Source organism: Elaeis guineensis, chromosome 2, assembly GCF_000442705.2.
Source record: "Elaeis guineensis isolate ETL-2024a chromosome 2, EG11, whole genome shotgun sequence".
Taxonomy (NCBI): domain Eukaryota; kingdom Viridiplantae; phylum Streptophyta; class Magnoliopsida; order Arecales; family Arecaceae; genus Elaeis; species Elaeis guineensis.
The window spans coordinates 13,661,057-13,677,810 of NC_025994.2; the positions used below are offsets into that span (position 1 = coordinate 13,661,057).

Below are 16,754 nucleotides of genomic sequence, written 5' to 3' on the forward strand. Positions count from 1 at the left end.
GTGGTGGTGGGGGAAGTGTTGCCAACCGCTCAAATGCTTGTGTTAGACGATTGAGTTGCTCCATCATCTCTTCTTGACGCCGCTGGAGCCCCATAATCTGAGCTTGTTCCAGACTCATGCCTCTAGGAATGACAGGGGCCTCGTCTCCTCCAGACATGATTTGGATGTCAAACACTCCCTTAGCCTCTGATACCAAACTGATGTGCCCATGCCTAAATAACTATCTTGTGTAGGTAAGAATAAAGATTGGAGCACAGAAAAAGAGAAAAAAAAAGAAACCTTTGAAATCTGATTGATAAGAAAATCACCACAATCAGATCACAAAGGGGTAGAACGCCACACTCAAGAAAAGAAGAATGTGAGTGATAAGTTCTAGGATTTATAACTCGCCACTAACACACAGGGGTTAAATAAGAGAAATCAGCAACACTCATTTTTATTCATTGAAATCTAAATTGAATACATAGGTCGCCTCCCTTTATATAGATAAGAGAGGGAACATAAGACAAATTCAGTAAATGAAAGGAAATAACAGAATTTGACTCTCATAGAAATGATGGTGGCTATATCTTGCTACAAAAAAAATGATAGTGGCCGTACCTTGCTACTATGGAAATGATGGTGGCTGGAGATCATGGTGAATTAGGAAGAACAAAATAACTTTGGCTGTATCTTGCTACTATGAAAATGATGGTGGCTGGAGATCATGGTGAATTAGGAAGAACAAAACAATCTTGATTGCGTCTTGTTATTATGGAAATGATGGTGGCTGGAGATCATGGTGAATTAGGAAGAACAAAACAAGCTTCTAAACTCAGCCCTTTTTTCAAGCAATAATTTCTTTCAAATTCCTGCCAAATCTGATTCGCACCACATCATGCTTCTACGCACGTGAGCAAAATCATCAATTTGGCTCTTGGATCCATATATGGCATGTGATCATCTCTTTCTTCATGATGGTGCACATCAGAGTGGCTCTAGTCTGAGCATTAATCTTGACACATCAAATTTTATTGTATTTATCTGGTAAGCAATGACTATTGTTCTAAATTGTTATACTAATGTTTTATCGATCAGTTCAGGTTATATCTTTCACATGAAAAAATGCTTCACCTTCTTTCGCCATGTCAAATATTAGACTGTGCGACTTCTGTTTTAAGATGTAAGCAAATGAATAGAAAGAGGAGCTGGACTACTTTGAAATCTATGCAAGATATGATCTAATGGTTGATATTATAAAAGAAGATCAATCATTTTTTTCATGCGAAAGATACAACACGAACCCTATATCAATCTCGGATTTTTCTTAGTATTTGTGCAAGTATTGTATATCATCCTTGAAACTCAGGTTTTGTATGTATGTATGTATGTATGTATATGTGTGTGGATATTATTTTTGTTGAGCATTGGCTATATCAAACTTTTCCTTCCTCCATGTATCTCTATGCATAATCTACTAGATGTGCCACAATCGCTTGCTTTAACTTTTGGTACTACATTTCCACACCCGACCTAGCAATTCAATTCGTTTCATTGAGATTGTGAAAGTTGTGTCTAGTGGAATGCAGAACATTTCCCTTCCTTTTTGACAAGTCAGCTGCAGGGAGTCTTTAAGCTCACAGAAAATTTACCTCAAAAAAAGAAAAAACTCTTCTACCGAAAAAAAAAGAAAAAACTCACAGAAAATTAGCGATCAGTTGCAACATAAATCTATCTTTCCAACGCTCTAAAATAGTTACTATTTCTGTCTTGCTCGGTATAGATAGTGGGGCGGGTCAAATTGGATTTAGATTGGGTTGAGACATATGCATTAAAAAATACATGTCAATGTAAATATAATTTAATAAATGACTTAGAAAATTAAAATCAAATCTAACATTTATTAAATATATAACTATGCCCGACCCTCATAATTCATTGGATAAACGACTCAAGCAAGGTCAGGTTTACGAATGTAGGTCATATGATTAAATCATAATTGACAATAGTTATGATGGCCATTATTTGTCCCACAATATGGCATTTCAACTTCTAATATTTAAGTAATAATTGTCATAATGAGGATTAGAATGATGTTATAATGAATGATGGTGTTATAATGAGCAATAACTGGAAAATAACAGTGTTGTTTTCCACTCCTCTTTAATTTTTTGTTGACAATATTATTTGTGGACCGTACAAGTGTATTTTGAAAAAAAAATCAACTTAGAAAATTTAAATTTTGAAAACTCAATAATTTATTTTAGATATTCTGTATTTCTACTTTCATGAACGTAGTCATTCAAGATTGGTATAATTCTATAATTTATCCAATTTACTAAAAAAACTGCATATTTTATATAGAAAAAGGTATAGCTGAAAATAAGGATCATTATTTACGTTATAACCGACTACTATAACAGTGAATAATATACTACAATAGCTACTTTTCATTCATTATTAAGTATAAAATCATTCTAAAATTTATAATACTATTATTTTTAAAGTCTTGATATAGAGGAGTTCTTCATATCAAGACTATGTTTTTGTTAACATATTGTTCACCCTGTGCCAGTGCATTCATTGTAGGTCCTACTTGCATTAAGTAATAGCAAGAAGAATCAGATCATATATTACATTGACGGATGGAGGTACGCCCATCAAGGCTCATTAAACGATCCCACCTCACACTCACGGAAAAGCGGAGGCTTAAGAAAAAAAAAATAATTTCCTCACTAAAATTATATATATTAAATTAGAAATTAAAAAATTAAATTTGAATTTATATTTAATTATTATCTAAGCAAGTTTGGTAAAAGGAGGAAAAAAAAAATTTCAATGGTTGGCAAAAAATTCATAGAAGAGACCAAATTTTCCTTCACCTGCAACATATGGAGGGTGGCTTGGTAATTATATCCGATCCAGACAAATTTTGATCCTATCCGACCCGATCCTAATGGGTCGAGTTGGTCAATGTGTTGACCAAATTTTGATCTAACTCGATCTAAATCTAATAAATTTATATTTCGGATCAGATCGGATTCAGAAAGTGGCCACCCCGATCCATTATCCTATCCAAACCCAACCCGATCTTATGTATATATATTATTTAAATGTGAGCTTGCTGTATGAAATGTGGGCGTTATGACCTTTAGGTTTGGTTAAGATCTTAAAAGCTAAAAAATGGTAGTGAGCTATTGTTCAATGCTTCTATTTTTGTCTAGAAAATCTCATTTAGATAAGACGAGTATCCGATCGAATAACCCAATACCCAATCAAGTAGGGTATAGATAAAAAAAATATTTATCCTCCAAGTTATGGGTCGGATTTGGATCAAAATGCTGAGATATCGGATCGGGCTCGAGTCGATCCAAACCACATCTGACCCGACGCATCACCAAACTTAGTGCTCGATCTATCGTTGATGTCCTTTTATGAAGCCAAAGAGTGTAAACGAGTTGAGCCATCTGTGAACTACTCGAACTCGATTCGATTCGATTATTATCGAACATGAATAATTTGAATAATTTTTCAAATTGAGCTCGAATAGTAAGATAGTCGATTCGAAAACATGCGAGCCTATTTAAATTTATATATATTTAATAATATTATTTTATTTATAATATATATATATATATTAATATATATATTATTAATATATTAAGATCCGATTTCGAGTTTAAATACAGTTTGATTGATATTCAAATCGAAATTGAATCGATCTTGAATTTTATCTATTTTTTATAAAATTAAACTCATATATTAAGATCCAATCGATCTCGAATCAAATTTTAAATTCAAATATTTTAAATTAATTTAAATTTAAAATTTTAATTATTCAATTCGATCCGAATCGATTGCATCCGGTTAGTGAAGCCATCAGTCCGTCCACTTTTGGCAAGTCTTACCCATTCAAAATTGATTATTGTTATACAGTGGAATCACTTGTGCCATATACTTACAGTCCTACCACGTCTGACGTGGTAGGAAGAAATTTGGTGCACTTGAGAGTGACCAACCGGAACTGTGCAATCATCAGTGGCCACGTTGTACCACGTCGGGCGGTAGTTTGTTGTGTCGATTGTGGAGATTGGGTAGCATATTTTTCCTTTTCTCTATAAAACGTAGAACCCAGAGGTGACGCCGCTAACGAACGGATTAGATATCTTTACGCGAAAAAAACAACGTTCGATCTAGATTCCGCATACATAATATTATGATGATGTCCGGAAGAACAATTATAACGTGGGGATCCAACCCTTCCTAATTCCCAAAGCCTTTTTGGTAGCTCCTAAACAGGGTAAATCCCGGAACAAAACGACCAAAATCCTTTGGAATCCTTTCTACCCTTTATCACCCCCTGGAGCTGAGAGAGAGAGAGAGAGAGAGAGAGAGAGAGAGACTTCTTCTCTGTCTCCGATTCGATTCGGACTTCTTCGTCTCCGATTCGATTCGATTCGCCTTCTCTTCCTTCACCAAAGGCGTCTTCTTGCCTTTGATTTCGGAGTGGAATCGGACCACCTCGAATTCGATCGAATTAAGCTTGCTTTCTCTGCACTCTTTACGCTTTCTCTAATGGCGGATGACGACTACTACCCGTCTTCGGGCGATGCGGACGATGACTACATCGATGAGGACGTGTTTATCGAAGAGGCCGCTGATAGGCCCCACGATGCTGTCAGTTGGTCCATCTCTTCGGTATAGGATCGTTCCTTCTTCTTTCCTCTTCTTATCTTTTCGTTGGGCGAATCAAGGTTTACTTCATGTGGATTCTTTGGTTCCTTGGTGTTTCCGTGATGGGAGATATGTGAAAGTTGTTCACCTGGTGTTTATTTTATTTTATTTTATTTTTTGGTACATAAATTGATATGTTTTTTAAATCTTATATGGAAAAGGTTCGATTTTTCATTTCCTTTTCTTTTACTTTTGATCATCTTGTTTTCCAGATTGTTCTTCTGGCAGCCAGCTTTTACAGCGCTTTAGTTGTTGATTGAGATTAGCATTGATGTGGTAATGCAGGAGATATGTAACAGTTGTGACTTGATGTTATTTTGATAATTTTTTCCCCTTCATCCTGTTCGAAAAATGTTTCAGTCTTTAGTAAAATTAGTAATCGTATCTTTGCCATGCTATTTTTTCTAGAAATTCTGTGATAAGTGAATAAGAAAACATCGGGTTAATTGTAGGAGATATATTGTTGTTGTTACTCGATGTTCTTGGTCGATATGCTACTTTTTCCCTTTAATTCCAATATGCAAAAGTTCTGATCTTTATTAGAATTGGTGATAATCCTTTTGGCTGGATGTTCTTCTGGCTGATAGCTTTTAAAAATCCATGATTACTGGGTAAGATTAACAGTGAAATAGCAATGTATTTTGTGTTTTTCACCATGTCTTCACTTGTTTAACTGAGTTTTCTTTGTTGCTTAACTTGTGCTCTGCAGGTCATCACGAGTGAGTCTCTCTTGGCGGCACAGGTAAGCTATTTTGCTGCGCATGATGACATAAGATGGTCTTTATACAGACACATAAATAGGAATAATGATATTAATATTTCTTGATGATGTCGATGTCCTCATATAATATACCATTCTTTTGCTGTCAAAAAACAGAGATGATGGCTGTTATTTACCCGTTTAGCTTTTGCTAATAAATATATGTCTGTCAGAACTGTAGTTAACGACTGTTATAACAGTAAATGGCATACAGTAATGTGAAAAAAACCAGCTCCTGTGCTCAGTCACTTTTCACCAGCTGAATGAAAACAGCTGTCTGAGAGATTTGAATTTGAAAATAGTAATTTTTCTGATGAACAGTGGATTGTCAACTGAAAACTGTTGTTTCCATAATAACAGTGATTATTTAAATTCAAGTTAGTAACATATATAACATAACTGCATGCTCTGAAACTATATAGTGGCAAATTAGTACATTGCAGTATCCATTGTTATAATCCTTGCCAAAGTTTTAAATAATGGTGCGATAACCACTAGAATAGATGCTATAACAGTTTTAACCACAACCCCCCTCCCCAATTATATATATGTATGTGTAGGTATAGGTGTGTGTGTATATATATATACATATACATATGTACATATACATATACATATACATATGTATATATACATATACATATATGTGTGTGTGTGTGTGTGTGTGTGTGTGTGTGTATGTATAAAGTTAGACTTGGCTATATTCGAGTGGATTTCCAATCAGATCCAGTTATATCTAGATTGCACGATAGGGAATCTAAGCTATTAGATATGATCTGCTATCTCTAAAATGTCTACATACCAAAAATCATATAATTTGGAGATGCCTATTCTATGCATCAAATGGCCAAAAAAAATGAACGGCCTAAATAACATTAAATTATATGTAGTTTTTATTAGTTGATACATAGGCCAAGGGCCTCCATATATATATGGGTGTGTGTGCATGTGTGTGTGCACACATATCAAGGAAATATAATGGCCATCATAAAATGTTAGTTACTGTTATAACAATCCATTATAATGTATTTTTTTTAACTTCTACCTTTCTATAAATAAAATATTATTTTTGAGAATTCAGATTTTGTGCATTAAATTCCCTCCAAAATTGATTACACAATCCAAAAAAATATATATTTTTATCTAGTGAAAAGTAAATAGGAGGTAGGGGTGGCAAAATCTGATCCACACTCATCAACCTGCACGAGCCCACTTGCAATAAATGGGTTCAAATTGGGTTGGTTCCAGGTAGACCCAAAAAATAACCTGATCATAAATGGCCTGGTTTGGGTTTACCACCCAACCCAATGGGACATTGGAGGCGGTTCGGTCGAGAAACAATTGGCTCCAAAAGCCAATGTCTGATAGTTCTTTTTCATGTGGTTTGGTTTACTGTAAGTTAAAAATGGTTAAGATGATGAAGTTGGTGGTCATAGTTTTTTGGGATGTGGATTGCATATCAGCTAGTTTAATATTTAATTAGTTTATGACCATTGTATATGCTAAGTTTATTTTTCATTATTTTATATTATATTATGATTGAAAAAACTCCCATTATAACTGTTATAATGGTTAATAATAGTTTTTGTGGGGAATCATTGTATTGGTATGATGTGTTCTTTAAAATCTTGAACCTTGGTTCTTATTGTGTAACATTATAACTTTTGAATTCTATTGTAGAAGGAAGATTTGCGAAAGGTGATGGATGTGTTAGCTATAAAAGAGCAGCATGCGCGAACCCTGCTTATCTATTACCGGTGGAATGTGGAGAGGGTATATGAGTTGCTTGAACGAAAGGGGAGAGAACAGTTGTGTTGTGATGCAGGGGTTTCTATCACTGAGAACAAAGGCCTTGACTTATTGAAGTCCTCATCCCCCATTACGTGCGGTATATGCTTTGAAGATGTTGCTCCCAGTAAAGCCACAGCAATGGATTGTGGACACTGCTACTGTAATGATTGTAAGTATTCTCATGTATTTTAATGTTGAATGACTTGTCATCTTGGTTTACCAATAATCTTTCTTCTTCTTCTCCTCTTGAGAGCAAATATGATAACTTCTTTTTGCTATTTGTTTTTATTCTGGTCAATTAGAGAACTTTAAACCTACTCTTGAATTGATAGGTGCACATATCGAATTGATAGGTGCAGAGATATGTGCAGATGTATGTATGTCTCTATCTTCACGTATATGTATATACATATTGTATCTATGTATGTATGTATGTTTAGAATTAGAGTTGGACTTTTTAATGCCTTCTATGTGATTCTTACTTAGAATACCATCAGATTCAAGGAACATTATCAGCAGCCTCATTGCATTTTTCTTTTTTTACCATGCTACTGGAAGATTTCAACCCATTTTGAATTTTTCTGCCATTATTCTTATGATATTATCAAAACACAGTATAAAAAATATTTTTTCTTTTTTTGGATTATTGTTAAACTTACAAATGTTTTATAAGCAAACGGTTCATGAATCAAATTATGAACTTCTCTTACCCAAAAGATTTGACAATATCTGAGCATTTTTCACCGTTCATTGTTTATGTTCTCTGTTCTGTTCCTGTTTCTCATATCTTTTTTTCTGATTTTGTACTTATCATGAACTATTGATGCATTATGTGTTTGGTTCTAGCAAGTGATTTTGTAACTTGAGTTAGTGATTTTTGGGGTTTATATTTCTTATTTAGGAGATCATGCTTCGCTTCAGAACCTTTATATTCAAATTTTAATGTTTTTGCCAAAACAAAAAGATTTTGGCTGAGACTAATTGGAAACTGACTGTAATTTTGGGTTTGGGTCAGTTTTGGTTGCAGTTTCGATTGGTTTTTGCTTCAATTTCATATATTTTTCATTAAAAATAAATATGCCTACTATTTTATAAGCATTATTAATATCACCCAATCATTAATTGAATTCATTAATATGTTCATTCATTTGCTTATTTATGCATTAGGCATCAATCATCAGCACCTTTGCATGATGGCAGATTTGAAACATTGAAGTGCAGCTTAGAAGTGCTAGAGAAAAGGGGAAAAAATAGGCATGAGGGTGGTCCATGTTGAGGTTCAGTAATTTGGCATATGTTCTCTTTTTTATTTCATTGGTATCTCTAGCTATATTTATTTGTCTGTTGATAGGATGTGGTTGTTAAAAAAAGGAATACTTGTGATCATTATTAACAATCTTACGGTTCATACCAAGGTTTGTTGTGCGGATATCGAGGGCTGGATCAGTTGGTCGATGGCACAGTTTGGTACGCCCCTGTGCCAATCTATGCCAAGCCCATACCGGCATAGCAGAAAGGGCGGTGAAGGGGAGAATGAAAGAGAGTAAAAAAGAGACATGGAGAGGGAGGGAGATGGACGTCCATCGGAGGGTCACGAAGGCCACTAGAGGGCTGCCGAGGGGCATGGAGGGTTGAAGGAGGGGCTCCACCCTCCAGCCAATCAAACCTGGGGTCCATTGGACCCTATTTTTCTTTTATGTTTGGATTTTCAAGTGAAATCGGTATAAAAATCATAAACTTAAAAAAATAGAGGCCCCATGGCCCCTATTTCAATTGGCCGAAGGGTGGAGTCCCTCCCCAGCTCTTTACGCCCTTCGGTGGCTTCTACGACCCTCCCTCCCTCTTCCTCTCCCTCTCTCTATCTCTTCTTCTCTTTCCTTCTCCCTCTCCCCCTCCTTTGCTAGTTTTTCATTCCGAACGTCACAACCGTCCTGGTCTACTGCCAGCATGGCTCAGGGTGCCCCAAACCAAGTGGTTCGGGATGGTTCCTCATTCCTTGGTTTGTACATATCATGCAGTGTTTTTATGCTAATCAAATAGATAGTATTGTTTGAATAGTTTTTATGGAAATATCATTCCCTTTTTTTGGGTACAGATATACCATTCCATTTTGAAGGTATATCCAATGTTCAAACTTCAAAAGGGGGAAAATAAGAGTTTTGAGAGAAAATTGTGCATGTGTATAAGAATTTTCAGTTTATAACTATTGAAGCTGCATAAGTTATGACAAATAACTCAAAACATAATAAGATGATGTGAAATAACTTGTCTTGATTTCTTTTATTTTTCTATTTTTATGGGATTTTCTTTTTTTTTTTTTTTTTTGACCAAGACTTTGAAACTTGAAGCAAAACTGCCGAAACTGAAACCCTACTTGGAGATCCAAAACTGAAGCCAAAGCTGAGTTTTAAACCTTGCTTATATCAATTTAATTTTTTTTTTATAATTACTTAAATATGTGATTATATTTTGCTTCTTGCTTAGGTTGGACACAACATTTTATCATCCAGATAAATGATGGGAAAAGTCGGTGCATTAGGTGCATGGCCTCGAAGTGCAATGCTATTTGTGATGAAGCCGTCGTTAGAAGTCTCGTCAGGGAAAGGCACCCAGATACTGCAGATCGCTTTGACCGTTTCCTTCTTGAGTCTTACATTGAAGATAATAACATGGTTAAATGGTGTCCTAGCAAACCGCATTGTGGAAATGCAATACGTGTTGAGGGTGATATATATTGCGAGGTTGAGTGCACATGTGGTCTCCAGTTTTGTTTTAATTGCTTGTTAGAATCACATTCACCTTGTTCATGCTTGATGTGGGATCTTTGGGTCAAGAAATGCAATAATGAATCAGAAAATGTGAATTGGATCACGGCTCACACGAAACACTGCCCCAAATGTCACAAGCCTGTCGAAAAGAATGGTGGCTGCAACCTAGTTAGATGTGTCTGCGGACAATATTTCTGGTGAGAATTCTTAATATGGATTTTTTTAATCCAACCTCGAAGACTTTTTAGTAGACTATTTTCCAGTTAACCTCTTCTGTTTCTATAAATGACATGTTATCTCACATTGATATCATATATTTCCTAGTTTAATAATTTGATCCTGATTGATTGGCATTCTAATTAGATAACTAAAAGCTTATTCTATTTCCATCAGAAAAGATCTTATTCTTTTTCTGTCTCTCACAGTGTTCATTATCGCAGCACTTGTAGGACACCAGATTCATGTTTAAACTTAATTTTGTTGTCTGTGTTCTGCACCAAAACCTATATCCTTGATTATAGGAGAATGATGTTTGCATAAAATACTGAAAAAGTTAAAGCTCGTATCTTAAAAGTTATGGGCTGCATTTCATGTTTCAAAGATTATCGAAATACTATGATGCACGAACTTGCCTGAGATATTTCTAGTACTTTCATCTCAAATATTTTAGAATAAATTCTACTTAATTTTTATTAATTTAAATGTCTTGAAATCTCAACTTTGGAAGAAATACATTGGAGAATGAAGGTAGCGTAGGCATTCTTCTATCAATCATCCTTGAGTTTCTTTATCCCTTGTAAGGTGTCTTTGTCCCCTGTAATGCACTTCTGGCATTGAATGTTCATTATAATGGTTATAATGTCATTGAGTTTATGAGGTTTAGGGAGTGTGCTGAGAATCGCGGTAACCATTTTAGTAATGTCTCAATCTTCCAACTCGATATCGTATGCGCAAATCTATGTTTTTACATTTGCTCTTTCATGCTAACAAATGCCAGATTTTACCTCTTAAATAAAAGAATAATTTTGGTTTTCCACAAAGTTACAGCTAAACAAAACCAAAAAGGATCAGGACCACTAATTTTAGCTGACCTGGATTGAACTATATACTGAAGGACTTTATGGATAGGCCTAGACAGAAGCAGTGGTATTTGGTCTAAAAGCATGCACATCTTAAGGATGCTTTCTATTAACCTTGCCACTCTGGTTTTGGTGTCTAAAAGCCTGCACAACTTGAGGATGCTTTCATGTATCTTTGCAGGTTTTGTTGACCGGGATTGAGCTATATTATAGGTCTCCTTTAAGGATGAGCAAAAGAATGGGAAACTTGTAAACCAGAAGAAATGGCATTTGGTCTAAAATCCTGCATAGCTTTAGGATATTTTGTCTTAATGATAACTCTGCCTCTCATTACACTTATTAAAATCTTTTTCACTATAATTTGACTCTATCAAGTTATTACCTTTGAGAGACAGTGTGAATGGTTTCTTATTGAGTCTGCAAGCTTTGAGTTATCAGTAAATATGGGGTTTGTTAATGGAGAAAACAGTAACGTTTTTATCTTCCTAATTATTCTTCCATTTCCAAGTGTTCAGCTTCTCTAGATATTGATCACTAAATCTCGTAGCATGACGGTTTTGAAGTGGATAAGGCTACACACTAATCATTGGGAATGATCTTTTATGTTGCATTACATCTTTAATAGTGATACTCCATCGGAGCTCAATAATTTCAGAACATTCAACTGATACTTCATTACATGTTAACAGCTACCATAGGAATTCTAGTTATATATTTTCCTTATAGCTGTCTGAAGATGTGTATGCAATTAATTGAAATTATGACTGCATTATGTGTAGCTTGACCAGATTGCTTGATACTCCATGGGACCATGACACTTAAAGTTTGATCCCTTATAAAACTCCATACTAAATGCATTTTTTTCTTAATGCTTTGCAAAACAACTTTTTGTTTCATTTAATAACACTAGTAAGGTGATGTCATTAGTACTGACTTGATCAATTTTATTGTTTTTTTAACAGTTACAAATGTGGTGGTGCTACTGGGAGAGATCATACATGGAGTAGTATAGGTGGCCACAGTTGTAACCGTTTTAAAGAAGAAGAACGAAGTAATGTAGAGACTGAAAGACGGAAACTTCATAGATACATGCACTACTATAACCGATACAAGGCCCATACGGATTCTTTTAAGCAGGAAAGCAATCTCATGAAAACTATTCAGGAAAGAATTTCATTATCTGAAAATAAGGAGTCCGGAATTAAAGATTACAGCTGGGTGTCGAATGGATTGCATAGACTCTTCAGATCAAGGCGTGTTCTTTCATATACATACCCATTTGCCTTCTATATGTTTGGGGATGAGCTGTTTAAGGATGAGATGACACCAGGTGAAAGACAAATCAGACAAAATCTATTTGAAGACCAACAACAACAGCTAGAATCTAATGTAGAGAAGCTGTCTCTGTTTCTTGAGAAGGAATTTCAGCACTTGACTGATGAAGAGATTATTGGAACACGTATGCAAGTCATCAATTTATCCAGGATTGTTGATAATTCTTGCAAAGAAATGTGAGTTTGCCCTCAATAAATTTTTTGTGTGAATTGGTTAATTTGTTTTATGATACTGAAGTGATATTTCTTGCAGGTACCAATGCATAGAGAATGATTTATTGTATCCCCTGAAACATTCAGTTCACCACATCGCTCCATACAAGTCTAGGGGCCTTGAGAGGGCATCAGAACTTTCTGAATGTTGGAATTCTGATGAAAGCTTGAGGAACCTGAAAACTGACAATGGTGGCAACTCTTTGCAACAGAATTCGACTATTAATGGAACCGGTAAAAGGTTTTTTCCCATGATAGTTATTTTAGCCAACAAATCAGGCATGACATCAATATCCGCTGTCATGTCTGTTTTATTTTCTTTATTATCCTTCTTTCCATCTTGATCAAGTATTTACTTCAGTAAGTTGATGTTCTCTGAAGAAATATTGGAAAAAAAAAATTTATAAAGTTTGAAGCCATGCTTCTCATTTCACTGACAAAAATATTATTAACCTGGAATATAGGTGCAACTGGACTGGGCAGGCATTCTGTCTTCCAGTTGCATGCATCTTCGAGTGCAGTGGAGGGTGTATGCTCTTCAAGAAAACGTGCCAGGAAAGATGATCCCGGAGGTGTTACTCTCTTTGATCTCAACATGCCTGCGATATGATTGAGAGGAGTTGAATCCATCTTCCATTTCATTATTTGCATGTGCACAGCTCTCGCTGAAGTAGCTATACTTCATAGCATTTCCAGTTATCCTTTTTTTTCTCCTCTCCTGATACTTATTGGCTTCCAAACAGAGATAAAGATGTATTTATGCTCTCTCTACCTTTTTTTTTTTTTTTTTTTTGTTTCATACATAGCTTCATCGCAGCCATTGTACAGTTAACTCATTCCTGCAAACTTTATGAGGGCTCTTTTGAACTATGGGAACTTTAAAATGATCCCATGCATACTGTAGCAGCATCTTCGAACCAGCATACTGTGGTTGTATGATCAATATGGAGCTAAGGATATGATGCCTATGAAATTAAATTACCAAATGCTTTGCCTCCATTTTTCTTCTTTGCATTGTCATTGTACATGGAAAGCATTGTGACGACTTATCGTGGTGCCACTGTCACTAGGTATAGGTGCTGTCTTTTAGTTGAAAACACCGATCTAACACTGTAGTAGTTTCACTCAGTAGTTAATCCCAAAAAGTCCAGATGTTTCAAGATGGCAGAACAATGGTTTTCTCAGTTCAGTTAAAACCAAGCGCAGAACATGGGCAGTCTCAGTGACTAAACTTGATAAATTCTTAAAAATCTTATTTTTAGTATTGGGTGTTTTGATCTTGATGTCTTGTTGAACAGACCTTTTTCTTGCACACATGAGCGGCAAATTTGGATACAGGCTGATTGCAGTGTTTTTTTTTTTTTTTTTTTTTTTTTGGTGATTGATTGCAGGTTTTTTGGCGCGGCTGTTTCCTTGCTGGTTCTTTCATCCGACCCAGTGACCTTTGCCTTTTCTACCAAAGCTGCATACTTCTGAGCTCACCTTGGTTCTATAGGCTACTCTTGAATTTTTTGTTTTTTTTTTAAAAAAAATGATTGCAAAAAACATGTGTGAGTTACCTCAAGGCAAAACCACCATTTAATAATTCCGACCATAGATATATAGTATTTATTTGCAAAGCTAATTACTATTTTAACATTTTTTATGAGAGCATTGGTCCGCCCATCATAGATGTCCTGCATGGTATTATGGCCTTGATTGAGTAGGTCTTTTGCAGCACAGGGACACCATATTGAATGAGGTTGGCTCAACAATGGCCGTTGCACCAATCATGAAGAGCTGTGATCAGCAGTGAGCCAGTGACCCTCTCCATTCTAACCCCAAACTGTGATGAGGTCTTGTGCAGTATTTATTCTCCTTCATTAGATCATGTTTGTTCATCATCAAACCACTTCAGAAGATAGGAAAATACGTCCATTAGACAGCTAATGGGAAAACTGCTATCAGATGATTGGCGACCTAAATGGGATCACCATAATGTTCTAAAATCATCAGTGATCCAAATCCTGAAGTGATCTGATTTTCGATGATCTAAGATCATTATATTTGATTGGCCATAGTGTAGTGATTAAAAATTTTCGGATATATATAACTTATTTGGCATGCTATGGAAATTCAAGATTATCAACTATATATTACTAAAAATATCCTTGGCATATCTCAGATGAATTTTTTTAGGTTATTCACTAAACAAGTTGAATAGCCATAACATTTGCTTAAATTGGCACTTTAGTGGCACTTTAGTCATGGACCGAATATTAGGAAAATGCATAGTATGCAACTAGATGTGACTAAAAACTTGAATGTGATATTTGTTTGTTATCTAAAATATTTGAATTTTGAAGTCTCATGAAAAGTCGATTGAATAGACACTCTAAAAAGATGTATTTAGTACCTACACTTTTAATACATTTTGGCAAATATTTATTTTTGGGAGTGCCAAATCATTTCAAGATCAAACAACCAAGAACTTGAAATATATTGCTATGAGCCAAACAATTTTGATATACTATTTCCATGCCAACCTTAACCAAGCACCGTATCATTTAACAAAGTTTAACTTGAATGAACGTAAAAGATTTAATATATTAGTTCTATTGGATATTATTTGTATATATAATGTATATGTAGCTAACACCATGAATAAATAGGATAACACTAAGAATGGTAATACGTAAAATTTAAAAATCCATGAACATTGGATCAATGAAAATGAAATTGTTGCTTTAAGTCACCCTCTCAATAAAGCTCTGGGAGTTGAGATTGAGGATTCATGCAGAAAAGATCTTAGAAAAAAAATCTAATAGAAGAGATTTCTCCTCTTTCTAATTACTACAGTAAGAAAAAAAAGGATTTTTTTCTTTTTCATGGAGATAATACTCCCACTGCCTACCCCACATGCGGAAAAAATATCACAGGAAAAAAGGATGGTTTTTTCTTCCATGAAGTCTGGTGATTATGAGGGGTATTTTAGTTAACATATTTTAATCTAATATCATCGTGATGGAGTGATGTTAGATATCCGTTCATGTATTTTCTATCATCATGTTGGATGGTGATTTAAAAAGTGAGGGTGATTCAAGATCACCGTCATATAAGATTACTAAATACAATCAAATAAAATGATTCCTTCGCCTCTTCCGGATCATTAGTGATCCTAGCATCATCGCCCCATGCCAAATACCTCCCTAGTTGCAAATGGGCCTATAGTCTTATGATTAACTCCTCTCCTCGGAATCGAGTAGGTGCTGCGATTGAATTTGTAGGTTCTACAGTTGAATCTCCATGAATATCTCAGGAACTGCACTCTACTGTGATTTGGCTGAACAAACATCAGTTGAGATGGTGCGAGCATGGCTTCGAGCAAGATTAATATAGATTCTTGGATCATGTATTGGTTGAGTGTTTAAACAAACCAAACATGAGCAGGCTCAAGCATGCTTAATATTGACTCAAATAGTAATGGAGTTTGCCCGGGTTCATCATTTTTCAAATAAACATGCTTGTTGTTTTCTAGACTAGTAGGTAGTCTTAGATGGTGAAACAATATCAATCCTTTTGCATCTTTATTCAGTCAGACCGCTACCTACCAAACAAAATCCTCTAATGTGCACATCGAAAAAGATCATATAGAGCAATCTTCCTTGTTAGCAATATATCTTATCACATTCACCGTAAAGTGAAAATCGAAGAGTCAAAATGCGACGAAACTCCTATTAATAGAATTTGACCTGTGACTTAACAAAAAGAAAAAGGAACTACGTAAAGCCCTATTTTCTTCCTCATAAGTCATCCTCCACTCTCCATCCATCCGCTCCTACAAATTATTGCATCCCTTTCTCCTTGTGACAAATGAATATACCATTTCTAGAATAGTATATCCATAATTAGTATACCATATATGTTTAGGTGATACATATTCAATGAGTTTTTGATACATACTTTAAGTTTCTTTGATATCTACTTAGCTGCGATCTAATACATACTTTCAAACAAATTGATATCATCTAGATAAATTGATTTATAATTTTTAAAATATCACATTAACTAGTAAACAATACATGTCCATATGATATACACCCAAGAAGTTTTCAGT

General features: G+C 35.1%; 1 protein-coding gene across 2 annotated transcripts; it reads left to right on the forward strand.

The window, feature by feature from the left end:
- The first annotated feature begins 4,289 nt into the window (after positions 1–4,289).
- Positions 4,290–14,257, forward strand: LOC105059900 (probable E3 ubiquitin-protein ligase ARI2). 2 transcript variants are annotated; one of them, XM_029260482.2, is made up of 7 exons: positions 4,290–4,677; positions 5,423–5,455; positions 7,154–7,433; positions 9,749–10,229; positions 12,074–12,622; positions 12,699–12,892; positions 14,050–14,257. In XM_029260482.2, exons 1-7 carry the CDS (start codon positions 4,555–4,557, stop codon positions 14,097–14,099), a joined length of 1,710 nt encoding a protein of 569 aa, XP_029116315.1. In that variant the 5' UTR covers positions 4,290–4,554; the 3' UTR covers positions 14,100–14,257. The 2 variants fall into 2 exon arrangements, with proteins under 2 accessions (XP_029116315.1, XP_010941706.1); XM_010943404.4 differs by lacking the exon at positions 14,050–14,257 and adding an exon at positions 13,123–13,657 and having other exon boundaries at positions 4,291–4,677.
- The last annotated feature ends 2,497 nt before the right edge of the window (positions 14,258–16,754 follow it).

Coding starts and splice junctions, on each gene's coding strand:
- LOC105059900 (XM_010943404.4), top strand. CDS start 4,555: ATGGCGGATGACGACTACTACCCGTCTTCGGGCGATGCGGACGATGAC. Junction 4,678..5,422: donor TCAGTTGGTCCATCTCTTCG/GTATAGGATCGT, acceptor TGTGCTCTGCAG/GTCATCACGAGTGAGTCTCT. Junction 12,623..12,698: donor GATAATTCTTGCAAAGAAAT/GTGAGTTTGCCC, acceptor TATTTCTTGCAG/GTACCAATGCATAGAGAATG.